We start from the raw sequence: 27943 nt of genomic DNA on the forward strand, positions 1-27943 counted from the left end.
TGGGCTTTTACTGGCCCTGCAAGTCGAGATTGATTCTTTAAACAGAAGCATAGCCTTCCAGTGAAAGCCTCGGGAAAATAACCAGTTTTTCCAATTGCGTCTTGTTAACAAAAGACAAATGGATTCCTATCGCACCGATCCAAACAACTATATTGCCACAAGTTAGGAATACTCACAGATAGTTTCCAGATTCTAGAGGAACCAGGCCAGACGCAGTGGCTCACAGCTAATCCCAATACTTTGGAAGGCCAAGGCAGGCAGATCACTTGAGGTCAGGAGTTCGAGACCAGGCTGGACAACATAGTGAAACCCCATCTCTACTAAAAATACAAAAACTACCTGGGCATGGTGGCCCGCGCCTGTAGTCCCAGCTACTCAGGAGGCTGCGGCAGGAGAATTGCTTGAGCCAGGGAAGCGGAGGTTGCAGTGAGCCAAGATCCCTCCACCGTAGTCCAGCCTGGGCGAAAGAGTAACACTCTGTCCACAAAAAAAAAGGAACCAGGCAAAGAGAAACAAGCATGCTCCAAATCTTGTTCACAGGAGTATACCTTAGTCAATTATTGAAGACCATAAATAGTTTAAGTTTCCCTGACTCTGAAAAACAAAACAAGGATCAACAATATTCCCAGCAAAAGTCAAAAAGTTTGCTTCAGCTTTGAGTTCAGTCCATTTAGTTCTTGTTTTGCTTGATATTCGTGAACACTTCAGCTCTTTATGAATCCTGTACATTTGCCTTTATTCCAATGTGACAATCTCCAAAGTTATCAGAAACCTGTATTTGAGAGTACCTGCCAGAGTCCTATTGCTTGTTATAAACCATCTTTTGAAAATGATTAAAACAAGACAACAATTGTCTGTGACTAGCCAAATGTCCAGGTTAGTTGCAGTTAGAAACACAATTGACAAAGAAGTTTGGCTATCTCTGTGGTTTACAATAACTTAACAACCTTAATTATGGTTGATAGCATATACTTAGAGTTTTAGAAATCCCATATAATTTTGGAACATATATTAGCATTATTCACAAAAATATAACCTAAAGAAAACTGAACATCATTTTGGCAATCCCATGTACCTAAACATGTCAAATGATCCTGTTTACCTATTTCTTGGATATTTCAGGGGCACTCCAAACAGTCCAAAAAGCCAAACATCAGGAAAGACAATTTTGAAACTGAAGTTTGATTTTGGGAAGGCTGTTAAATATGTTCGAGGTTTAAAGCACTTGATGTTATGAAACAGAATTCCAGATTACCATAAGTTATTTATTTTGCCAAAATGATGACTCAGAAATTTTAAAGAAGCAAAAATCTTTTATAACCCTTTACAAATTTTGCTGAAGAGCAGATCAGTGCCTTAAGAATACCTTGTTGTGCTTTTATTTCAATGCTCAATTTACAGAAAAATCATATAATACCCTTTGAAATTTAGTCAATATGTTCACATAGAGAACCCCTTTGCAAGATTAATTTCCACAATGCTTCCACCACTTGTTTGAACCTGCAACTTCATCCTATCTAATTTAAAACAATCCTTTAACCCTAGGCAAAAATTTACATTTCCATGCCTTCTTATAACCTTTTACAAAAAAACACATTTGGCTGGGCGTGGTGGCTCACACCTGTAATCCCAAGCACTTTGGGAGGCTGAAGCGGGTGGATCATGAGGTCCGGAGTTAGGGACCCGCCTGGCCAACATGGTGAAACCTCATCTCTACTAAAAATACAAAAATTAGCCAGGCGTGGTGGCGCATGCCTGTAATCCCAGCTACTTGGGAGGCTGAGGCAGGAGAATAGCTTGAACCCAGGAGGCGGAGGATTCAGTGAGCCCTGATCACTCCACTGCACTCCAGCCTGGGCGACAGAGCAAGACTCCGTTTCAAAAAAAAAAAAAAAAAATTTACTGTTCTTACACACCTCGCATATAAATCTATTTCCAGTAGTCTCAATTACATGTTAAAACAGTAACTCCTAGCAATTTTTAATTTTAATGTAAAACTTGGTAAGTTGTTTTGTGTGCCAGATGCAGCCAAGGTTTGACTCCTAGCATAATTAAGGGTGTGGTTAGTTCCATATGTTCCCAGGCCTTAATAATTGTGAAGCCAGCAAGTCAAATAGTTCTCAAAACCCAAAAAGCAATTTATAACCTTAAAACACTTAGCAAACCTTGCATCTGGCCTGCATAATTTAGTCCGCCTATTTACATTTTGATGGCATCTGCTTTTTACCAATAATCTTTAAAGCTGTTTTTATTTCTCAAAGATTAAAGTCACATAAACTGAAAGGTACCACAGCTTTTATCTTCTCTTTAAAAAAAATTTGATCTAAGCGCTTGTCTTTCTTTAGGCCAGATTAATTAGAGCTCTTTTTACAGACATCATACACAACATATATATATAGTTACACAGACAGGCAGAAGAAACCTCAGTCACTGGGTGGGATCCTTTAAGAGACAGGGCTAGGAAAACATGCAGCTATCAAACTAGAAAGGGACTCACTCCCTAAGGCAGGATTGCTAAACAAAGCCTTACCAGGGAGTTACAGGCCATGCCCCCAGATTGTAAAACAAGATGGAGGCCTGCAGTGAAGTTACCTACAAACCACACAGACATGCAAAGCACACCAGTGTGCATGCCAGTTGGAGTTTCTCTGGGGACCCCTTCCCACCTGGCTGTCTCAGAAAGATAAACATTAAATTCTGGTAAGGGTTGAGAGCAGGAAGGGAGGAGAACCTTAAGGGCTTCACTGGCAGTGTTTCATTGCTTAAGTTGGGTGATACGGTGCATTTTGTATTATTTTTTATACTTCTTTGGGTGTCTGAATTATTTGATAATTTTTTAAAGCTACAAGACAATGTGATTAGTGCTATTAGGAGAAGGACAAAATGCTAAGGTGGCATTTGACAGAAGCACCCAGGCTTGTCTGGGAAGGCTTCCAGGAGGACTGTCATTTAAGTTGAGCCCTGAGAGATGTTAGCCAGGAGAAAGCAGGAAGAGTGTTCTCAGGAGAAGGAACAGCCTTTCCAACAGCGCAGAGAAAGTGTCACTTTGTGAAGGAACTGAAAGAAACCTGGGGCAACTGGAGCAGGGTTCTCTAAGGGGAGAGGGGAGACAGGAGGTGAACTAGATAGCAGAGTTGAGTGCAGGCTTCTTCCTAAGTACAGTAGAAGCTGTTGGTGAGTTTGAAGGTGGAGAATAACTCAGGAAAGTAATGGTCATGAGCTATCTCACAAACTCAAGTTCAGTCAAATGATTTTTCTCAAAGAAAGCCCCTATGCCAGAATGTCAGGACATTCAGGTACTCCCTCTTTCCTCTTTGCCCCCTGCCCCATCGCTCGAAATCCCAGGAGCTGAAGGACGCTGGCATTGGAGCGGTCTGGCCAGGCCATGGCCAACTAGTCATCTTCTGCCTAATACACAGCAGCGGCCCTCTCTAGCCCAGCCCTGGCTTAAACCACAGAAGTCACTGGGTGAATGTGCCCTTCTCTTTTCACTTGGAGGACAGTTTTGTCACACCCTCCATGTCCAGGAGAGTCTGGAGTTCCTGTCTTAGGGCTGTGCATAGCTGTTCCTGTAGCTGGAAGACCCTTCCTTACCCAGACACCTCATGGCTCCTCCCTCACTTCATTCAGCTCTCAGGCCAACTGCTGCCTCATTTAAGGAGGCCTTCCACAAAAACCGTTATCTAAAGCTAAAAGGTGCTGGAGCCTCGGATCCTGCTTTTCTTCATTACACTAATCTCCACCTGACATTACGTGTATTTGTCTGCCCCACTTGCACTAGAATGTAAGCTCCATGAAGGCAAGGAGTTTGTCCTGAGGGCAAGAACCTTCTCATTAGACTGTAATACATTAACAAACAGCTCCAAAACCTCATGGCTTACCCCAACAACAATCCCTTTCTTGTTCACACTGATGCCCAACGCTTCATCACAGCAGAAGCGGCAGTGGGAGGACAATGTAGCAAATCCTACACTGGCTCTTCAAGCGCCTATCTAGAAGAGATGTCTATGACTTCCTTCATGTTTCTCTGGCCAGAGCAAGTCATATGGCCCCATGTGATCAAGATTGAACACCTATTCAACTCTCAGCAACTAGAAAAAGAGGGAACTTCCTTAGTATGATAAAGGCATCTCCAAAAAACCTAACCTGACACTTGCAAAGACCGAATGCTTCCCCCTGTGGATCAAGAACAAAGCAAGGATACACAATAAGGCAAAGAAATATAAAAGCAAACAAACTGGCTCCATTCAAAGATGGCCTGATTGTACATGTGGAATATCTTAAGGAATCTACCCATCAAAAAGCTACTAGAACTCATGAGTTTGGCAAAGTCACAGAATTCAAAGTCAGTATACAAAAATCAATTGTATTTTTATTTTCTGGACATAAACAACTGGATGTTGACACTGAAAAAACTGGAATTTACAATTGAATTTTTTTCTTTTATGATGGAATTTTTTTTTTTTTTTTTTTTTTTGAGACAGAGTTTTGCTCTTGTCGCCCAGGTTGGAGTGCAATGGGACAATCTCGATTCACTACAACCTCTGCCTCCTGGGTTCAAACGATTCTCCTGCCTCAGACTCCCAAGTACCTGGGACTACAGATGTGCGACACTATGCCCAGCTAATTTTTTTGTATTTTTAGTAGAGATGGGGTTTCACTATTTTGGCCAGCCTAGTCTCGAACTCCTGACCTCGTGATCTGCCTGCCTCAGCCTCCCAAAGTGGGAATTTTTAAAATTTAAAACAGGTACAAGACCAGAACACTGAAAACTACAAACAATTTAATAAAATTAAGACCTAAAAAGTTGGAGAGATATACTGTGTTCATAGATTGGAAGAATCATTACTGTTAAGATGCCAGTTCTCCCCAAATTGATCTATAAGTTCAATACAATCCCAGTCAAAATTCCAGGAGTTTTGTTGTTGTTGTTGTTTTGTTGTTGTTGTTAAAATTGACAAGTTGATTCTAAAAATGTATGTGGAAATGCAAAGGACCTAAAATGGCCAAAACAATTGTGAAAAATAACGAATTTGCAGGTCTTACAACTACCTGATGTTAAGATTTACTAAAAAAGGATAGGTGCCAGGCGTGGTGACTCATGCCTCTAATCCCAGCACTTTGGGAGGCCAAGGCAGGCAGATCACGACGTCAGGAGTTCAAGACCAGCCGAACCAACACGGTAAAACCCCATCTCTACTAAAAATACAAAAATTAGCTGGGCATGGTGGCGCATGCCTGTAATCCCAGCTACTCAGGAGGCTGAAGCAGGAGAATCACTTGAACCCGGGAGGCGGAGGTTGCAGTGAGCCGAGATCATGCCACTACACTCCAGCTGGGCAACACAGCAAGACTCCGTCTCAAAACAAAAAAAAAAAAACAAAAAGGGACAGGATAGAGAGCCTAGAAATAAACCCACCCATTGGTTTTTCACCAAGCTGCCAAAGGAATTTAATGAAGGAAAGGATAATCTTGTCAATAAATAATGCTGGAACAATTGGATATCCACATGGAAAGAAACCTTGATGCTAACTGCTACTTGGGAGGCTGAGGTGGAAGGATCACTTGAGTCTAGGAAATTGAGGCTGCAGTGAGCTATGATTGTGCCACTGCACTCAAGCCTGGGCAATAGAGAAAGGCAATAAAAAAAAAACAACAAAAACAAAAAAACCCTACATTGAGACACTAATCACACCCACTAAAACAGCTAAAATTTAATGGGCTGAAATAAATAACAAGTGTTGGCAAAGATGTGGATCAAATGGAACTCATACATCGCTAGTGGGAAAATAAAATGGCACAACTACTTTGGTAAACAGTTGGAAGTACATGATATTAAACATATACTGACATATGACCATCTGACCAATCAGGTATTTGCTCAAGACAAATGAAAACATATGTCTACACAAAGACTTATATTTTAAGGTTAACAGCAGTTTTATTCATAATAACCCAAAACTGGAAACAATGCAATATCCATCAGCAGGTAAATGAAGAGTGTGGTACATACATACAATGGAATAACTATGCACCAATAGATACAACCTACTAATACATGCAACAACATAGATGAACCTCAAAAACATTACACTGAGCAAAAGCAGACAAACACAAAAAATATATACTACACTATACTACTATATTCTATGGTTTGAATATTTGTATCCCTCCAAAATTCATGTTGAAACTTAATCTGCAATGCAATAGTATTAAGAGGTGGGGTCTTTGGAGGTGATTAGGTCATGAGAGCTCTTCCCTGGTGAATGAGCTTAAGCCCTTTATGAGAGGGGCTACACACAGCATTTGCCCCCACTTTTTTTTTTTTTTTTTTTTTTTGCCCATCTGCCCCTTCTACCATGTGAGGACAGTGTTCAAAGCACCATCTTCAAATTAGAAACTGGGCCCTCAGACACCAAACCTGCTAGTGCCTTGATCATAAACTTTTCAGCATCCAGAACTGTGAGAAATAAATTCCTATAATTTATAAATTACCCAGTCTCAGGTATTTTGTTATAGCACCACAAATAGACTTAGACACTGTATGATTCCATTACTGGAACTCTGGAAAAGCAATTCTAATCTTTCTAAAAAGATAGGAAAGAGTCATTGTTTGGAGCCAGCAAAGGGGAAAGGATTGATTGGGATGGGACACATAGGAAATTGCCGGTGTGATAGAAATGTTTTGTCTCTATCTATGAGGATAGTGACACAAGTACATAAATGTATTAAAACTCATTGAAATATACACTTAAAACTGTTGCATTTTATTATATAAAACAATGAGTCAATAAGCTGAGTTTTTAAAAACTCAATAATATTTCTTCCTGGAGTCAAGAATAACTATGAGGTTTCTGGCTTGGGAAATCAGATGTATGCTGTGCCACCTACAGATAAGGAAACACAGAAGCAGATTTTGAAGAAAGAAAAGTTATCTGGGAAATCTTGAGCTTGAGATGTTCTTTAGAAAAATGTTCATTCAAATCTCTTCTCCATTTATTAATTGGACTGTTTGGTTTCTGTATTGAATTACAGGAGTTCTACATGTACACTGGATATCAATTCCTTATTAGATATATGACCTGCAAATAAAATAGATGTAAAGGTCGGGAGAAATAGGAATTTGGGGAAAATCAGCACATATATGGCAAGTGAAGTCATGGCAGAGAATGAGATCACCCAGGTAATGTGTTTAAGGCTGAGAACAGAACCTTCAGGAGCACCAGGGATGGACAGAGACTGAGAAGAAGCCACAGTGACAGGGGGAAAATTAGGAGAGTATGATGTCACAGAAGCCAAGGCTTGTATATTACAAGGAGGAAACAACAAAAGATTATCTACTCAACTAAGCTACCCAGTCCTCAGTAACCCAGTGACAGCAGTTTCAGGGCAGTGGTAGTAGCAAAGGTCCAACTGCCTTGGTTAGAGGAGTCAAGGGAATATAAAGAAGCGTAGGCATTTCAACAAATAATGCTGGGATACCTGGACAGCCAAATGCAAAAGAATGATGTTTGACAATGACTTTACATCATATACAAAAGTTAAGTCAAAGATCTTAATGGCTCAAAGACCTTAATGTAACAGCAAAAACTATAAAATTCTTAGAAGAAAACATAGGAGTAAATCTTCACGACCTTGGATTTGGCAGTGGATTCTTAGATGCAACACCAAAAGCATGAGCAACCAAAGAAAAATGTAGATACATTTGACTTCATAAAAATTTAAAACTTTGTGTATTAAAAGACACTACCAAGGAAGTGAAGACAACCCACCTGGGAGAAAACATCTGCAAAGCATATATCTGATAAGGGACTAGTACAAGGAATACAAAAAGAACTCCTACAACTCAACAACAAAAAAAAACCCTGATTTTTAAATGGACAAATTAAAAAATTGGCAAAAAGTCTGAATAGACATTTCTCCCAGGAAGATCTACAAATAGCCAATAAGCATATGAAAAGGTACAACATCATTAGTCATCAGGAAAATGCATGTGTTCATGTACTGGAAGACTTAATAGTGGTAAGATGTCAATACTACCCAAAGCACTCTACAGATTCAATGCAGTATCTATCAGACTCCTAATGGCAAAATTCCAGAAATAGAAAAATCCATCTAAAATGCATATGGAATCATAATTGACTCAACAGCCAAAATAATCTTGAAAAAGAAAAAGTTGGAGGTCTCACACTTCTGAATTTCAAAAAATACTACAAAACTATGGTAATCAAAAAACCGTGAGCCTGGCACTCAACTCCTCCACAACAAAGGACCAAAAAAGCAAGTAGTTAACCACATGTCAAGTAGAGCACCAAAGACAGAACACTATTCAACAGGGAACTTCTGAGGCACAAAGGGAGCAGTAAATAAAGCAGCCAGCATGTCTTGGACTGGCTCAGAAGCAGGAGGGGAATCCCATTTCTGGGAAAAGAAAAGTCAAACAACTGCAGTGGTCCACATTCGCAGCACAGATGCTGGCACCCACAGGGGATGCCGTCAGCCTTCACAGGCCCTGAGTCCAGTATACGGAGCTGCCTGGAATCCATGCAAATGTGTTCTTCCAGAAAGGGAATTCCACTGGATCCTACTCACATCCCAAGAAACATGCTGCTGTGGCACAGCACCATTTTAAGAGGCTAGCCCCCACCAGATTATATCCTGCCTTGGGGTCCAATAAGCCCCTGCAGTCCACATCCCTGGGCCCCCAAGAACATCCTCCCACATCCATCCAGAAGGTTGCAGTATCACAATCACCCAGCAGTGCAGCCAGGCCCCCAGTACTCTGACCCATGAAGTGTCTTATATCCCAGGGAACAGGCAGTATAGCACACCACGGAGGCTACCCCAGCAAAAAGGGAGCTGAAGCTCCCAGAACCTGGGAGCCATCTTCCCAACACCAATGCCACCAACAGAACCTTGCCCCTCTCAGCAGGGCAACAGCATGCCTGTGTGCACCTTCAGGGGGCCTGAGGACCAGTGTGTCCATATGTGCCATCCAAGAACCTAAAGACAGGCCTGCTCCACCCACTGTCACCAGTGTTCTCCAGTGCTATCTTTCCCTCATGCCACTACTGGTGCCTATATGCTCTGTAGGGGGGCCTGATGACTGGCCCACCCCATCCAACACCACTGGTGCCCATGCACACAATCCCAAGGCCTGAACAGGCCTGCCCCACCTACCACCACCAGTGCCCACCCAAGTGCATCACCTAGGGGGCTAGAAACTGTCCCATTCATCCTGCCACAGCTACTGCCAACAGCTATGATTGCCACCTGACAGTCCAGTGTCTAGCCCACTGCTGCTACTGCCACTGCCAGCACCATAAATGCTGCCTGGGGGCTTGAGGCCCAGCCCACCTGGGCCCCCCACTACCAGCACTTACAACAGCTGGGGTCCTGAGGACTAGCATGCCCAGCCCATCGCCACCACAGCTAAAGCCTGCCCATGCCACCAAAAGGCCCAGGGACTGGCCCCTCTGGCATCCCTTTCCCCAGAAAAGCCTCACAACAGCCTCAGCTAACAATGGCAACTTAAGCCACTGAGGACTCACAGTGACATGGTTACATGACACCAGTTACATTGGTTACAGCTGAAGAAATCATTGAGCCTACACTCCTGTGCTCACCAGAATCAAAGCCAAAACATCCTAATCACAACCAAAACTACAGATATGCCTACAAAAAAGTCTTTCCTTATGAAAGCCAATCCATAAAATTGGAAGAAGCAACTCTTCCACTAGCTGAATAGGTATCAACATAAGGACACAAGAAACATGAAAAAGCAAGGAAATTTGATGCCTCCAAAGAGACACAATAATTCTCCAGTAACAGATTCAAAAGAAAAGGAAATCTATAAAAATGCCAGAAAAGGAATTCAAAATAATTATCTTAGGGAAACTCAGCAAGTTGCAAGAGAACACAGATAATACAAAGAAAGTAGGAAAACAATTCATGATCTGAATAAGACAGTCAGTAGAGATAGATATAGAAAAATAACCAAACAAATCCTGGAACTGAAAAATTCAATGAATAAAATTAAAAAATGCAACTGAGAGCTTCAAAAGTACACTAGATAAAGCAAAACTAAGATTTTCTGAACTTGAAGACAGGTCTTTTGAAATAACCCAGTCAGACCAAATAAATTCAAGAAAGAGAAGGGAAGAGGCACAGAAAACCTATTTAGCAAAATAATAGTCAAACATTTCTTAAGTCTTGCAAGAGATACAGACATCCAGATACAGGATGTTCAGTAATCCCAAAAAAGATTCAAACCAAAAAGGTCTTCTGCAAGGCACATTACAATCAAATTGTCAAAAGTCAAAAACAGAGAGAATTCAAAAAACAGCAAAAGGAAACCATCAAGTCACTTATAAGAGAATTTCCTGTTTAAAAAAAAAAAAACTTACAGGTCAGGAGAGAATGGGATAATATATATTACAGTGCTGAAATAAAAAAAACTGCCAGCCAAGAATATTAAACTAAGTAAAGCTATCCTTCAAAATTGAAGGACACATAAAGTCTTTCCCACACAAGTAAAAACTGAGAGAAGGAGGACCCCAGGCCCTCAGAGGAGCCTCATAGTGAGGCATTATACAGGTCCTGTAAGGGAGCACCATCAAGGGTCCCTTAGGGTTGAGGAGTCGCCTCTGGCATCCCAGGACAACTAGAGATTGCACCCAAGGCAGGAGGAGCAACAGGAGGGCTGCCAAGGTCCAGTTGGAGGCTCAGGTCATGGCCACCCAGGAAATGCAACAGGGAGAAAAGGATCCAGAAACTGATTAGCACAGGGAAAGAAAACCTTTGCAGAAACAGATGAGGAAGACAAGGGGGTTGATGTAGAGAAGCTACAAGTAATTGCAGCTGCCATTAAACAGGGTCTTGCTGCAAAAAGAAAAAGGCCTCAAAAGTATATACAAAAGCTTGCATCAACACCGAGAACATAACTGAATGTTATTTTGAGAACACAGAATGCAGAAATGGAATTATAGATATCCTATACAGTTGCTGACTTTGCTTCAAGAATACAACATAGACATGTAGAAGACTGAGGAGAGGAAGAAAAACTAATTAAAATATTTCAAGAGCAACCAAAGATGTGGCAACAAATTAGCATTGTTAGGAAACAGCAAATGAAAGAGATTAAGCTGCTATATGAGCAATTCATGAAGAGTATCATGAAAGAACTCTTTTCAGTGAAGAAAGTCAACTTAAATCGCCAAGTTCCAAGATAAAATTGTGTCAGAGACACTGCAGCAAGAGTTGGCACTAATTCATAACTTGAGCTACACTAAACCACATGACAGTATTTTGATATTCTTGTATAAACCAGTTTATTTCCTCTATCATTAGTCTGTTAAATGCCAGACCTCATTTCTGTGGTCTGTTGAATGAATCCTAGACAGTTCTGTGAGAAAGCAGCAATTACACAGTTATATACATGGTCAGTTAAATTTTAACATTAATGATAATTTAGCTTTAAAAAAAAAAATACTGGCCAGGCACGGTGGCTCACACCTGTAATACCAGCACTTTGGGAGGCCAAGGCGGGTGGATCACGAGGTCTGAGGAGGGCAGATCACGAGGTCAGGAGATCAAGACCATCCTGGCTAACATGGTGAAACCCCATCTCTACTAAAGATACAAAAAATTAGCCGGGTGTGGTGGCGGGCACCTGTGGTCCCAGCTACTTGGGAGGCTGAGGCAGGAGAATGGCGCGAACCCGGGAGGCAGAGCTTGCAGTGAGCAGAGGTTGTGCCACTGCATTCCAGCCTGGGTGACAGAGTAAGACTCCATCTCAAAAAAAAAAAAAAACAGGGAAATCATCACAACCAGATCAGCCCTACAAGAAATGCTTAAGGGAATCCTACATCTGGAAGAGAAAGACAGCCATACTGAGGCAGGAAATTAAAGAAAGAAAAATAAAATTAAAAAGAGAAAAACAAGCTTTCTATATTAGGCTGACTCATCCCAAAGGCAGTTAACAGGCAAAGCCTGGACCCAGACAAAGTCTCGATAACATTATCAAATAAGCAAAGGCTCAAAGGAATGTACTCTGGAGACTCTCCCAGCACTCCCTCAACATAGGGAGAAAAAAACTAATTTTCCTTTCCCCTATGAGTAAACATATGAGTTTATAGATTCCGGTTTTCTGTAACCAGTAACTACAAGTACTCTGTTTTAACTAATCAGCACAGTGAAGGTTGTAAGACATGCCTGAGCAGGCCTGGGCTGCAGCAGTCTGGGTGCCATAGCGAACGTTATGAGATAAGCCCATGCAAGGCTCTTTTGAGCAAGCCTAGATAACAGCCATGTGAGCTGCACAGCAAAGGTCATATGTAATCCTGGCTCATGAACCTGTCACAGTTTGATTAGCTGCCTTTGTTCTGCCCCTGTATCTTTGCTTCACGCCACCGTAAGCTTGTTTCAAGCTAGCCCACCCCCTTTTAGAAGTGTGTATAAAAGTCAAGTACTGTCTTTGTCTGGGCCCAGTTTTTGGAATGTTATCAGCTGGGTCTGAGTGCACTCAATAAAAATCCTCTTGTCTCACCCCATTGTCTCTCCAGTCCTCCTTCATTCCCACATTAATACCACCCTGAACGCACCCAATCTCATCTGATCTTCAAATAGACAGGATGGTATCTACCATCATGAAAACAAACAAAGGCTTAAAACTCACTAATAGAACAGAAACACAAATGAGAAAAAGGAATCAAACATTATGACTATTTAAAAAACCACCAAATTGTAAAGTAAACAATACAAAAGAAGATAGGTGAAACCCCGTCTCTACTAAAAATACAAAAATTAGCTGGGTGTGGTGGTGGGCACCTGTAATCCCAGCCACTTGGGAGGTTGAGGCAGGAGAATTGCTTGAACTTGGGAGGCAGAGGTTGCAGTGAGCCGAGATCCTGCCACTGCACTCCAGCCTGGGAGACACAGCAACACTCTGTCTCAAAATAAAAAATAAGAATAAATAAAAAAGATAGGAAAAAATATATACAAGACAATCAGAAAACAAAAGCACAGGACTAAGTCCTCACCTATCAATAAAAACCTGAATGTAAATAATTTAAATTCTCCAATTAAAATACATAGACTGGCTGAATGGATTTTAAAAAAACAAGATTCAACTATATGTTACCTATAACAAACTCACTTCACATGTAAAAACACATATAGACTGAAAGTGAACAGATGGAAAAAAATATTCCGTGCAAATTTAAACCAAAAATGTGCAGGAGTAGCTATACTTATACATAATAGACTAAGTCAGAAAACATAAAAAGGGACAAAGAAGATCATTACATAATGAAAAAGGGATCAACTCAGCAAAAGGATGTAACAATTTTAAATACATATGCACCCAATACCAAAGTACTCACATGTATAAACAAACACTATTAGAGCTAAAGAGAGAGGCAGATCCTAATACAAAAAAAAAAGCAGGGGATTTTAATGCCTCACTTTCAGTATTGGGCAGATCATCTAGACAGAAACATCAGACTTCATCTGCATTATAGACCAAATGGACCTAACAGACATTTACAGACCCTTTCTTCCAACAGCTGCAGAATATACATTCTTCTCATCAGCACATGGACCATTCTGCAGCATAGACGATATGTTAGACCACAAAACAAGTCTCGATAAATTTTTAAAAATCTAAATCATATCAAGTACCTTCTCAGACCACAATGGAAGAAAAGTAGAAATCAATAACGAGAAACTTTGGAAACTACAAATCCATGGAAATCTAACAACTGGCCAGGCATAGTGGCCCACGCCTGGAATCCCAACACTTTGGGAGGCCGAGGAAGTCAGGAGTTCGGGACCAGCCTGGCCAACATGGTGAAACCCCACCTCCACTAAAAATACAAAAATTAGCCAGGCGTGGTGGTGTGCCTGTAATCCCAGCTACTCAGGAGGCTGAGGTGGGAGAATTACTTGAACCTGGGAGGCAGAGGCTGCAGTGAGCCAAGATCACATCACTGCACTCCAGCCTCAGCAACAGAGCAAGACCGCATCTCAAAAAAAAAAAAAAAAAAAATCTAACAACCAATGTGGACTACATACAAACGTACATGTGGGTGTGGACAATGAACCACACGGCTAAGCCATAAAAAAAAAAAACAATAAAACACGAAACTCAGGCAAAAAACTCCACCATCAGAGTAGAATGCTGTAACTTCCATTCAGCCCTTCAATCCCACCTTCATTGGCTGGACTGGTTTTCACAGCATCTCTCTTGCCTGAGACATCATGGCATCTCTAAGTGTATCCAAGACCTTCTGGTAGGTCTCCAGAACGTCCTGGGCAGTGGGTCTTTCTGAGGGAGTCTGGCTCTTGCATGCTTTGTGAATATCAAACAAATGGAATCGGACCATATCACTCCCTTCAATGTGCCCCAGAAGGAAACTGGAGATGTCTGGGATCTTCCAAATGTCAATCTTCTCATCATATGAGGGCATGAGATCATCACGGAAAGGAACGTCCTCTCCATAGGGCCACAGTTGCTCTGGAGCCACGAAATCCCCATGCAGCTCCCTGTGGCCGCACTTCACCAGCATCCCGGAGCTGTGGTTCACCAGGGGTAAGGCGTCCAAGTCATTTGCCAAAATGCTGAAGTTGCTTGTTAGCAGATACTGGGACAGTGTCTTCGGCAGGTCGTTGGAGTCGCACATGACCCGTGTGCCCACAGGGCTGTGGTGCAGGTAATTAATGATGCTGACATAGTCCATGGCCAGCTCCAGCCTGTGCTGCCACGTGTTCACATTTTGGTACTTTGAAAGGTTTAGTGTTTCTTCCAGGTTACTCAAGGAACCTAGAGGGTGATATTCAGTAAGAATAGTGTTGTCATCCTCACAATAGCCAAGCAGCGTGACAACATGTGTGCCTTGTAGAGATTTCAGCATCTGCAGTCCATGGAGGAAATCATCTTTCATCTCCAGGCTGGTGAGCTGTGAGAGAGCAACTTTGTGCTCCTTCCACTCAGACAGAAAGACCTGCAACAAAGCCATAGAGAGCATCAGGCCTGAACTCTCACCTAATTTAGTGACCAAAGAACAACAAATATCTTTTAAGTGGCAGGTGTTCTGCAGAAGATACAGAAATTAACAAGGTGCAGACCCCATCGTAGAGTTGCTCTCCATCTAGTTATGAAGAGAGACCGATGAGCAAACACAGCATTCAGCAAGGCAAGTGCCACATTAGTGGGTGGAACCTCAGGGCAGGAAGCGACTGCCTCTGGGCAGGACACTGAGAGCTGCTGCAGAGGGTGCTGGAAGGCTTCGGGAAGCTGGTCTCATAGAACGAGGGGGACCTGCAGATTCGATGTAGCGCAGGGGAGTGCTAGCTCAGGAGGGAAGACTCCATATAACTGCATGGCAGGGAGGAGTGGCAAGTAGACTGCCAGTTCCAATGGACCACCACACAGTGGGTGGGGAGGAAGAGGAGGCAGGGGAGTGGACTGGAAAAGTGGGTAAGTGTGGAGACCCCAAAAAGCCTACATGAGGGCGTAGGGCCCTGCCCATCACGTGTAACAATGTTACTCATTAATTTTAAAAGGTGGCATAGTAAATCATAAATAAGAACATTTATATGTAAGGAAAACATTTTTGCATGTTCTGTGGTTTGGTGTTACTTCAGCTGTAAAGGCAGGAGCTGAAATGCTACATAAACACTAGACCTTCTCATACAGTCCACAGCTAATAGAAGAGCAAGTGCACATTTCTGCCTTGGATTTTCACCTTTCATTTGCTTGCAGGAAGCACTGTAATTAAAGAAAGAACCTCTGATCTTTTGCTTAAATCCCAAGAGAAGGCAGAAGATTACAAAAGAGAAAGCAGGCTCAGGACTCAGGAGATTCCTGCCCCAGGCTCATTCTGCAAGCAGTGTGCCATGTCATCGTTCAAATAAAGGTTATGGTTTCCAAAGCAATTTTTTGAATTATTTATCAAGAGACTCTAACATCTAAATCTAAGGCAATAATCGGAAATAGGTGAGAAGCTCCAGGAATAAAAATCTGACATTATTTATAAAAGCATACACTGAAACTTATCAAAAGATGGGAGCAGCATGATCAACATAGTGAGAACCCATCTCTACAAAACATTTTTTAGAAACTAGCAGGGTGGGCCAGGCGTGGTGGCTCACACCTGTACTCCCAACACTTTGGGAGGCCAAGGCGGGTGGATCACCTGAGGTCAGGAGTTCAAGACCAGCCTGACCAACGTGGAGAAACCCCGACTCTACTAAAAATACAAAATTAGCCAGGCGTGGTGGTGCATGCCTGTAATCCCAGCTACCTGGGAGGCTGAGGCAGGAGAATCACTTGAACCCGGGAGGCAGAGGTTGCCGTAAGCCAAGATCACGCCACTGTGCTCCAGCCTGGGCAACAAGAGTGAAACTCTGTCTCAAAAAAAAAAAAGAAAAATTAAGAAACAAGCAGGGTGTAATGGAGCGTACATGTACCCCCAGCTACTCAGGAGAGGCTGAGGTGGGAGGATCATTCAATATATATATATATCATGTGGTCACCAAAATGTATATATTTATACAGTTATAACAGATAAAAGTAATGGTACGGCTGGGTGCGGTGGCTCATACCTATAATCCCAGCACTTTCGGAGGCCAAGGCAGGCAGATCACCTGAGGTCAGGAGTTGGAGACCAGCCTAGCCAACATGACGAAACCTAAAACCTAAAACCTCTACTAAAAATACAAAATTAGCCGGGCATGGTGGTGCATGCCTGTAATCCCAGCTACTCAGGAGGCTGAGGCAGAAGAGTAGCTTGAACCCCAGGAGGTGGAGGTTGCAGAGAGCCAAGATTGCACCATTGCACTCCAGCCTGGGTGAACAAGAGTGAAACTCCATCTCAAAAAAAAAAAAGCAATGTTACAAATGAGAAGTATACAAAACCGTTTGTATAATATTGTTCCAACTGCATAAAACGAGACAAATTTAAATTACAGCACATGGAAATCAAAGGAAATATGCTAATGCCTTAGTTGTCTTTATGTGGTAAGATTCTGGGTGATTTTTTTTTTCCTTCATATCTTTTGGTATTTTCCAAGATGAACATACATTACTTTTACAACTTAAATTTTTTAACTCAAAAATATATAAAATTACAGAAAAACTAACATTGGGAATTTAAAAAAAAAAAGAAAAAAATATTATATAAAATGGAGGTGGACCCAAGGACCATGAAGATCTTTTCTGGATCCAAGAAGGGAGGTTCATTATGGAAAAACCCAGATAACTTTGATTGGCTCATAACATTCAAATGAAAACTCTTTCAAGACTCTCTAATCCTCATATTTGAGAAATTTCACTAAGGATAAAAACTTCTATTAAAAAGCTGTTTTTGGGCCGGACGCGGTGGCTCACGCCTGTAATCCCAGCACTTTGGGAGCCGAGGCAAGAGGATCACAAGGTCAGGAGATCGAGACCAGCCTGGCAACATGGTGAAACCCCATCTCTACTACAAATACAAAATAATTAGCTGGGTGTGGTGGCGTGCATCTGCAGTCCCAGCTACTCAGGAGGCTGAGGCAGGATCGCTTGAACCCGGGAGGCAGAGGCTGAAGTGAGCCAAGATCACACCACTGCACTCCAGCCTGGTTAGAGTCAGACTTCGTCTAAAAAAAAAAAAGCTGTTTTTCACTCTGGCTGCTACATGCACTAAAAATTTCCTAAATTTTAAGGACTAGGTAAGACCACATTCTAAAAGTTCAAGATTTTTTTAAATTTTCATATTGAACACACGCTCTCCACAGATTTGCATCCCACTGAATCTGATAATTGGCTCTAATACAAACAATTGAGGTTTTGTTCAGATCCATGGCTTCCTTACGCCCACCTCTGCATGGTCACCACCAGCACTGGCAATGGCTTTGGTTTTCTAGGCCCATTTTTCACCTAAAAACGATGCTGGCTTTTGGGAAGCTGCCGCTACACATTCAACAATAAGTGGGGGGCCGGCCGCGGTGGCTCATGCCTGTAATCCCAGCACTTCAAGAGGCCGAGGCGGGTGGATCACGAGGTCAGGAGATCGAGACCATCCTGGCTAACATGGTGAAATCCCATCTCCACTAAAAATACAAAAAATTAGCTGGGCGTGGTGGCAGGTGCCTGTAGTCCCAGCTACTCGGGAGGCTGAGGCAGGAGAATGGCAGAATGGCATGAACCCTGGAGGTGGAGCTTGCAGTTAGCCGAGATCAGGCCACTGCACTCCAGCCTGGGCAACAGAGCGAGACTCCGTAACAACAACAACAAAAAAACAGTAAGTTGGGGAGGCTCAGCCACAGGCCCCGGGGCTCCTGATCCCTCATTTGTGTCTAATTCATTTTTGTTTGAGATAAATAAAGATTATTAAATATTATTATGAAATACTATTAGTCTTTGAGATAACACACAAATATTTGAATCCTCCAATATAAAAAATTTGCTAGTCATGGACTGTTTAAGAATCATTTCTCACAACCTCTAGTTTAGTTGCTTTTAATCATTTTCTAAAAGACTTTTATTTGGAAAGAACAGTTAAAATACTTTACTTTTTTATTATAAAATTAATCATGAACACTTTTCTTGGTAAAAACTCAAATACAGAGGATAGGCAGGATGTCTCCCTGCCCCCAGTTTTACTTCCTGACCCAAAGGAAACCTGGTAACTGGCTGTCATCCTCCCAGAAGTTTTTCTATGCCTTTATTTATTAATGTACACTTGTAAAACAGCATTTGGGTTTGCTGTTATACTAATGGCGTTATAACATACATACATTGCAGCTTTTTTTTTCATTTAACTGAGCCTCAGAAATCCTTTCCATATATACATGTAGATCTAGGCCATTCTTTTTAAAGCTGAGTAATGTCTCATAGTGTGGGCATAATACCTACGCTTGTGTATTTCCAGTAAGGTTTTACAGATACTACTACCTTTTTTCTTTAAAATTAAAGTATAATATAATAAAAATACCAGGAATTTGGAATGGATGCTGTCAAAATAAATTGGATTCTTTCTTAAGATTATTATGTAGCTATAATTTTGTAAAGACCTTTAATAAGATCTTATATGATCTATTTCTAAAGACCTGGACATTTAAGTTAGTCCCTTTTCTAATGACAGTGCTACAGTGTATAGCCTTATATTTACATGTCTATGTACATGCACAAGTATTTTATAAGCTAGGTAAGTAGACAGAATTTACCAAGTATCTATTGCCATCATTACCCTCCAAAGTCTGTGCTAGCATGCACTTTCACCAGCAGCACATGAGAGAATCTTAGGAATACACCCTTAGTCACACCAGATTATTACCACTGTTTGTAATTTGTGCCAATCAATGGATGAAAATACCTTACTCTTCTAATTTGTATTTCCCTGATTACTAATGAGGCTAGGCATTTGTCATCTTTTTAGGCATTTCTGTATTTCTGCTGTCAAAAGTCTGTTCACTGTCCTCTATCCAATTTTCTATAGGGTTGTCTGCCTTGTGCTTATTAATTACTGGGAGCTCTCTATATATACTTGACCCTTGAACAACATGGGTTTGAACTGCGCAGTTCCACTTACACACAAATTTTCTTCTGCCTTTACCACCCCTTGGATATCAAGACCAACCTCTTCCTTTCCTCCTCCTCCTCAGCCCACTCACTGTGAAAAAACCAAGGATAAAGACGTTTGTGATGGATGATGGATCCACTTCCACTTAAAGAACAGTAAATGTATTTAATTAACAGTAAATGTATTTTTTCATATGATTTTTCTTAATAACATTTCTATCTTGTTAGGCCTCTGAGCCCAAGCCAAGCCATCGCATCCCCTGTGACTTGCACATATACGCCCAGATGGCCTAAAGTAACTGAAGAATCACAAAAGAAGTGAATTTGCCCTGCCCCGCCTTAACTGATGACATTCCACCACAAAAGAAGTGTAAATGGCCGGTCCTTGCCTTAACTGATGATATTCCACCACAAAAGAAGTGAAAATGGCCGGTCCTTGCCTTAAGCGATGACATTACCATGTGAAAGTCCTTTTCCTGGCTCATCCTGGCTCAAAAAGCTCCCCCACTGAGCACCTTGGGACCCCCACTCCTGCCCGCCAGAGAACAAACCCCCCTTGACTGTAATTTTCCTTTACCTACCCAAATCTTATAAAAATGGCCCCACCCCTATCTCCCTTGGCTGACTCTTTTCAGACTCAGCCCCCCTACACCCAGGTGATTAAATGCTTTATTGCTCACACAAAGCCTGTTTGGTGGTCTCTTCACACGGACACGCAAGAAATCTACCTATCTTTAAGAATACAGTATATAATACTTATATAAAGTACAGTTAACCAACTATGATATCAGTAGTAGGCTTTTAGTTGTTAAGTTTTTAAGGAATCAAACAGTATAAGCAGATTTCTTATTATGTGGGGGGTCAGTGCCCCTAATCTCCACATTGTTCAAGGGTCAATGTATTACCTATGAGATCCTTTATTACAAATGTAAAAGACAAGATCCAGAAAATAATGAGGCCAGACACAGTGGCTCACACCTGTAATCCTAGTACTTTGGGAGGCCAAGGCAGGAGGACTACTTGAGCCCAGAATTCGAGACCGGCCTGGGCAACATAACAAGATCTCAACTCTTTAAAAAAAAAATTGTTTTAATTAGCCATGCATGGTGGCACATGCCTGTGGTCCCAGTTACTCAAGAGGCTGAGGTGGGAGGATCACTGGAGTTTGAGGTTGCAATAAGCTATGATCGCACCACTGCACTCCAGACTGGGCAAAAGAGAGAGACTCTGTCTCTGAAAAGAAAAAGAATATAATTAACTTAGTTAATGTGGTCTTACAATATTTTAACTGCTATGTAGTCAAATGTGTCTTCATTATGTCAATAAACATAAATCCCTACCATCATGAAATTTACATACTAGTGCAGTAGGCAAACAATGAATAAAGTAAATAGGAAATGTATAAAGTATATTGAAAAGAGAAATGCGCTTTAGAGAAGAATTAAGCAGGGATGGTTTGCAATTTTAAACGGGGTTGAAGGACTTCTCACTGGGGTGGCCTTTGAGCAAGACCGTGAAGGAGGTAAGGGAAGGAACCATTTGTTATTTGTGGAACTACAGCCCAGACAGAAAACAGCAAGGGCCAAGGGCCCTGGAGTGAAAGCATGCCCACAGGCTTCCAGAACAGCATGGCTCTGATGCTGGAGTAGACCGGACAGGGACCATGGAGCAGGAGAGAGCTGGAGGGAAGCTGTTAAGTCTCGCAGGGCCTTGTCATTGCAAGGGCTCTTTTACTCAGAATGAGACAGAGAGCACCAAAGGATTTTGAGCAGAGGAATGACACTATTTGACCAATAATTTAGAAGAGGCATTCTGAGTGCTGTGTTGAGAATAGACTGAAGAGTTAGGGAGCAAGTGTTGAGCAGAAAGACCATTTTTGGAGGCTGGTGAAACAATGTAAGTCCAGGGTCAGGGTGGTTTGGGGGGCTGGGCTGGGTCCTGGTGCAAGCCTGAGGAGTGGTCAAATTCCAGGTCGCTTCCAAAAGCAGAAACAATGTAACTTGCTGATGTACTGAAGGTGGATGAGAGAGAGGTCAGGATATTGACCAGATAGGTGGCCTGAACAGCAGGACTGATGGAGTTAGGAAATAATAAAAGGTGAGTAGGCCCTGAGGGAGATCTGTGACGTGGTGAGTTTGAGAAGCCTCTCAGAAACCCCAGGTACATGTCGGGTAGGCAGCTGGATAGAAAACTTCAGGGAAGCAGTCTCTGCACAGATAAAGCCAGAAGGCTGGATGACGTCATGCGGGGTACAAGCACAGAAGACGAGAGGTCCAGGATTAGAAGGGATGGAAGGGATGAGGAGGCAGAGCTGGCAAGAGGCCAAGAAGTGGACACTATTCCTCCATGCTTTAAACAGACTGTTCATGTAACATCTTTCCAGAAGGTAAGCATTAAATATAGCCTCAAACATTAAGACATCAGAAGGGATCCTCCCACAGGTTACACAAAATGAGAGCTACAAAATAATTTAAGAGAAAGAATCAAATCCACTCTTCTGACAGGATACAACCTATACTGTATGGATTTTTAATGTACTATACAACAGGCCCTTCAATAAGTCATTTCATTATAACGAAGAGAAAAAAAAAATTTGACTCCCGGCTCTGCTATAATCTTTTTTCTTAATATTCCTGTTGCCCCAAATCTACATTCCAGACTTTGAGCAGCTCCCCTGACACAGGTGTACTGTGTCCTTGAGATGACTGGGAGAGTGCACAACTGGTTCTTTTAATGTAATCTTGGGTTTAAAAATCTCAAAGCATCAAAGGGGCAAGATGGCCGAATAGGAACAGCTCTGGTCTACATCTCCCAGCGTCAGCGATGCAGAAGACAGGTGATTTCTGCATTTCCATCTGAGGTACCAGGTTCACCTCACTAGGGAGTGCCAGACAGTGGGTGCAGGACAGTGGGTGCAGCGCACCATGCACAAGCCGAAGCACGGCGAGGCAGTGCCTCACTCGGGAAGCGCAAGGGGTCAGGGCATTCCCTTTCCTAATCAAAGAAAGGGGTGACAGACGGCACCTGGAAAATCGGGTCACTCCCACCCCAATACTGCACTTTTCCGACGGGCATAAAAAACGGCACACCAGGAGATTATATCCCGCACATGGCTCAGAGGGTCCTACGCCCACGGAGTCTCACTGATTGCTAGCACAGCAGTCTGAGATCAAACTGCAAGGCCGCGGCGAGGCTGGGGGAGGGGTGCCCGCCATTGCTCAGGCTTGCTTAGGTAAACAAAGCAGCCGGGAAGCTCAAACTGGGTGGAGCCCACCACAGCTCAAGGAGGCCTGCCTGCCTCTGTAGGCTCCACCTCTTGGGGCAGGGCACAGAGAAACCAAAAGACAGCAGTAACCCCTGCAGGCTTAAATGTCCCTGTCAGACAGCTTTGAAGACAGCAGTGGTTCTCCCAGCATGCAGCTGGAGATCTGAGAACGGACAGACTGCCTCAAGTGGGTCCCTGACCCCTGACCCCCGAGCAGCCTAACTGGGAGGCAGTCCCCAGTAGGGGCAGACTGACACCTTACACGGCCGGGTACTCCTCTGAGACAAAACTTCCAGAGGAACGATCAGACAGCAGCATTCGCGGTTCACGGAAATCCGCTGTTCTGCAGCCACCGCTGCTGGTACCCAGGCAAACAGGATCTGGAGTGGACCTCTAGCAAACTCCAACAGACCTGCAGCTGAGGGTCCTGTCTGTTAGAAGGAAAACTAACAAACAGAAAGGACATCCACACCAAAAACCCATCTGTACATCACCATCATCAAAGACTAAAAGTAGATAAAACCACAAAGATGGGGAAAAAACAGAGCAGAAAAACTGGAAACTCTAAAAAGCAGAGCGTCTCTCCTCCTCCAAAGGAATGCACCTCCTCACCAGCAACAGAAAAAAGCTGGACGGAGAATGACTTTGACAAGTTCAGAGAAGAAGGCTTCAGATAATCAAACTACTCCGAGCTACAGGAGGAAATTCAAACCAAAGGCAAAGAAGTTGAAAACTTTGAAAAAATTTAGATGAATGTATAACTAGAATAACCAATACAGAGAAGTGCTTAAAGGAGCTGATGGAGCTGAAAGCCAAGGCTCGAGAACTACATGAAGAGTGAAGAAGCCTCAGGAGTCGATGCAATCGACTGGAAGAAAGGGTATCAGTGATGGAAGATGAAATGAAAGAAATGAAGCGAGAAGGGAAGTTTAGAGAAAAAAGAATAAAAAGAAATGAACAAAGCCTCCAGGAAATATGGGACTATGTGAAAAGACCAAACCTACATCTGATTCGTGTACCTGAAAGTGACGGGGAGAATGGAAACAAGTTGGAAGACACTCTGCAGGATATTATCCAGGAGAACTTCCCCAATCTAGCAAGGCAGGACAACATTCACATTCAGGAAATACAGAGAATGCCACAAAGATACTCCTCGAGAAGAGCAACTCCAAGACACATAATTGTCAGATTCACCAAAGTTGAAATGAAGGAAAAAATGTTAAGGGCAGCCAGAGAGAAAGGTCAGGTTACCCACAAAGGGAAGCCCATCAGACTCAGCAGAAACTCTACAAGCCAGAAGAGAGTGGGGGCCAATATTCAACATTCTTAAAGAAAGGAATTTTCAACCCAGAATTTCATATCCAGCCAAACCAAGCTTCATAAGTGAAGGGAGAAATAAAATACTTTACAGACAAGCAAATGCTGAGAGATTTTGTCACCACCAGGCCTGCCCTAAAAGAGCTCCTGTAGGAAGCACTACACATGGAAAGGAACAACCTGTACCTGCCACTGCAAAATCATGCCAAATTGTAAAGACCATCAAGGCTAGGAAGAAACTGCATCAACTAACGAGAAAAATAACCAGCTAACATCATAATCACAGGATCAAATTCACACATAACCATATTAACTTTCAATGTAAATGGACTAAATGCTCCAATTAAAAGACACAGACTGGCAACTTGGATAAAGAGTCAAGACCCATCAGTGTGCTGTATTCAGGAAACCCATCTCACGTGCAGAGACACACATAGGCTCAAAATAAAAGGATGGAGGAAGATCTACCAAGCAAATGGAAAACAAAAAAAGGCAGGGGTTGCAATCCTAGTCTCTGATAAAACAGACTTTAAACCAACAAAGATCAAAAGAGACAAAGAAGGCCATTACATAATGGTAAAGGGATCAATTCAACAAGAAGAGCTAACTATCCTAAATATATATGCACCTAATACAGGAGCACCCAGATTCATAAAGCAAGTCCTGAGTGACCTACAAAGAGACTTAGACTCCCACACAATAATAACGGGAGACTTTAACACCCCACTGTCAACATTAGACAGATCAACGAGACAGAAAGTTAACAAGGATACCCAGGAATTGAACTCAGCTCTGCACCAAGCTGACCTAATAGACATCTACAGAACTCTCCACCCCAAATCAACAGAGTATACATTTTTTTCAGCACCACACCACACCTATTCCAAAATTGACCACATACTTGGAAGTAAAGCTCTCCTAAGCAAATGTAAAAGATCAGAACTTATAACAAACTGTCTCTCAGACCACAGTGCAATCAAACTAGAACTCAGGATTAAGGAACTCAATCAAAACTGCTCAACTACGTGGAAACTGAACAACCTGCTCCTGAATGACTACTGGGTACATAACGAAATGAAGGCAGAAATAAAGATGTTCTTTGAAACCAACGAGAACAAAGACACAACATACCAGAATCTCTGGGACACATTCAAAGCAGTGTGTAGAGGGAAATTTGTAGCACTAAATGCCCACAAGAGAAAGCAGGAAAGATCCAAAATTGACACCCTAACATCACAATTAAAAGAACTAGAAAAGCAAGAGCAAACACATTCAAAAGCTAGCAGAAGGCAAGAAATAACTAAAATCAGAGCAGAACTGAAGGAAATAGAGACACAGAAAACCTTCGAAAAATTCGTGAATCCAGGAGCTGGTTTTTTGAAAAGATCAACAAAATTGATAGACCTCTAGCAAGATTAATAAAGAAGAAAAGAGAGAAGAATCAAATAGATGCAATAAAAAATGATAAAGGGGATATCACCACTGATCCCACAGAAATACAAACTACCATCAGAGAATACTATAAACACCTCTACGCAAATAAACACTAAAATCTAGAAGAAATGGATAAATTCCTCAACACATACACCCTCCCAAGACTAAAGAAGGAAGAAGTTGAATCTCTGAATAGACCAATAACAGGCTCTGAAATTGTGGCAATAATCAATAGCTTACCAACAAAAAAGTCCAGGACCAAATGGATTCACAGCCGAATTCTACCAGAGGTACAAGGAGGAACTGGTACCATTCCTTCTGAAACTATTCCAATCAATAGAAAAAGAGGGAATCCTCCCTAACTCATTTTATGAGGCCAGCATCATCCTGATACCAAAACCGGGCAGAGATACAACCAAAAAAGAGAATTTTAGACCAATATCCTTGATGAACATTGATGCAAAAATCCTCAATAAAATACTGGCAAACTGAATCCAGCAGCACATCAAAAAGCTTATCCACCATGATCAAGTGGGCTTCATCCCTGGGATGCAAGGCTGGTTCAACATACGAAAATCAATAAATGTAATCCAGCATATAAACAAAGCCAAAGACAAAAACCACATGATTATCTCAACAGATGCAGAGAAGGCCTTTGACAAACTTCAACAACACTTCATGCTAAAAACTCTCAATAAATTAGGTATTAATGGGACGTATCTCAAAATAATAAAAGCTACCTAAAACAAACCCACAGCCAATATCATACTGAATGGACAAAAACTGGAAGCATTCCCTTTGAAAACTGGCACAAGACAGGGATGCCCTCTCTCACCACTCCTATTCAATATAGTGTTGGAAGTTCTGGCCAGGGCAATTAGGCAGGAGATGGAAATAAAGGGTATTCAATTAGGAAAAGAGGAAGTCAAATTGTTCCTGTTTGCAGATGACATGATTGTATATCTAGAAAACCCCATCATCTCAGCCCAAAATCTCCTTAAGCTGATAAGCAACTTCAGCAAAGTCTCAGGATACAAAATCAATGTACAAAAATCACAAGCATTCTTATACACCAATAACAGACAAACAGAGAGCCAAAGCATGAGTGAACTCCCATTCACAATTGCTTCAAAGAGAATAAAATACCTAGGAATCCAACTTACAAGCGATGTGAAGGACCTCTTCAAGGAGAACTACAAACCACTGCTCAATGAAATAAAAGAGGATACAAACAAATGGAAGAACATTCCATGCTCATGGGTAGGAAGAATCAATATCACGAAAATCGCCACACTGCCCAAGGTAATTCATAGATTCAATGCCATCCCCATTAAGCTACCAATGACTTGCTTCACAGAATTGGAAAAAACTACTTTAAAGTTCATATGGAACCAAAAAAGAGCCCGCATCGCCAAGTCAATCCTAAGCCAAAAGAACAAAGTTGGAGGCATCATGCTACCCTGACTTCAAACTATACTACAAGGTTACAGTAACCAAAACAGCATGGTACTGGTATCAAAACAGAGATATAGATCAGTGGAACAGAACAGAGCCCTCAGAAATAATGCCGCATATCTACAACTATCTGATCTTTGACAAACCTGACAAAAACAAGCAATGGGGAAAGGATTCGCTATTTAATAAATGGTGCTGGGAAAACTGGCTAGCCATATGTAGAAAGCTGAAACTGGATCCCTTCCTTATACCTTATACAAAAATTAATTCAAGATGGATTAAAGACTTAAACGTTAGACCTAAAGCCATAAAAACCCTAGAAGAAAACCTAGGCATTACCATTCAGGACATAGGGATGGGCAAGGACTTCGTGTCTAAAACACCAAAAGCAATGGCAACAAAAGCCAAAATTGATAAATGGGATCTAATTAAACTAAAGAGCTTCTGCACAGCAAAAGAAACTACCATCAGAGTGAACAGGCAACCTACAAAATGGGAGAAAATTTTCGCAAACTACTCCTCTGACAAAGGGCTAATATCCAGAATCTACAATGAACTCAAACAAATTTACAAGAAAAAAACAAGCAACCCCATCAAAAAGTGGGCAAAGGACATGAACAGACACTTCTCAAAAGAAGACATTTATGCAGCCAAAAAACACATGAAAAAATGCTCACCATCACTGGCCATCAGAGAAATGCAAATCAAAACCACAATGAGATACCATCTCACACCAGTTAGAATGGCGTTCAATAAAAAGTCAGGAAACAACAGGTGCTGGAGAGGATGTGGAGAAATAGGAACACTTTTACACTGTTGGTGGGACTGTAAACTAGTTCAACCATTGTGGAAGTCAGTGTGGCGATTCCTCAGGGATCTAGAACTAGAAATACCATTTGACCCAGCCA

General features: G+C 42.0%; 1 protein-coding gene across 3 annotated transcripts in view; it reads right to left on the minus strand.

Moving 5' to 3' along the window:
- Positions 1 to 511: 511 nt before the first annotated feature.
- POMK (protein O-mannose kinase) overlaps positions 512 to 27943 on the minus strand; it is a 54768-nt gene continuing 27336 nt past the window's right edge. For all 3 annotated transcript variants that reach the window (XM_004046973.4, XM_004046974.4, XM_055349169.2), the window contains one exon: positions 512 to 15002. In XM_004046973.4, the coding sequence (XP_004047021.2) occupies positions 14232 to 15002 (771 nt within the window). In that variant the 3' untranslated portion in view covers positions 512 to 14231. The remainder of the gene's footprint in view (positions 15003 to 27943) is intronic.

Source organism: Gorilla gorilla, chromosome 7 (genome assembly GCF_029281585.2).
Source record: "Gorilla gorilla gorilla isolate KB3781 chromosome 7, NHGRI_mGorGor1-v2.1_pri, whole genome shotgun sequence".
NCBI lineage: Eukaryota > Metazoa > Chordata > Mammalia > Primates > Hominidae > Gorilla > Gorilla gorilla.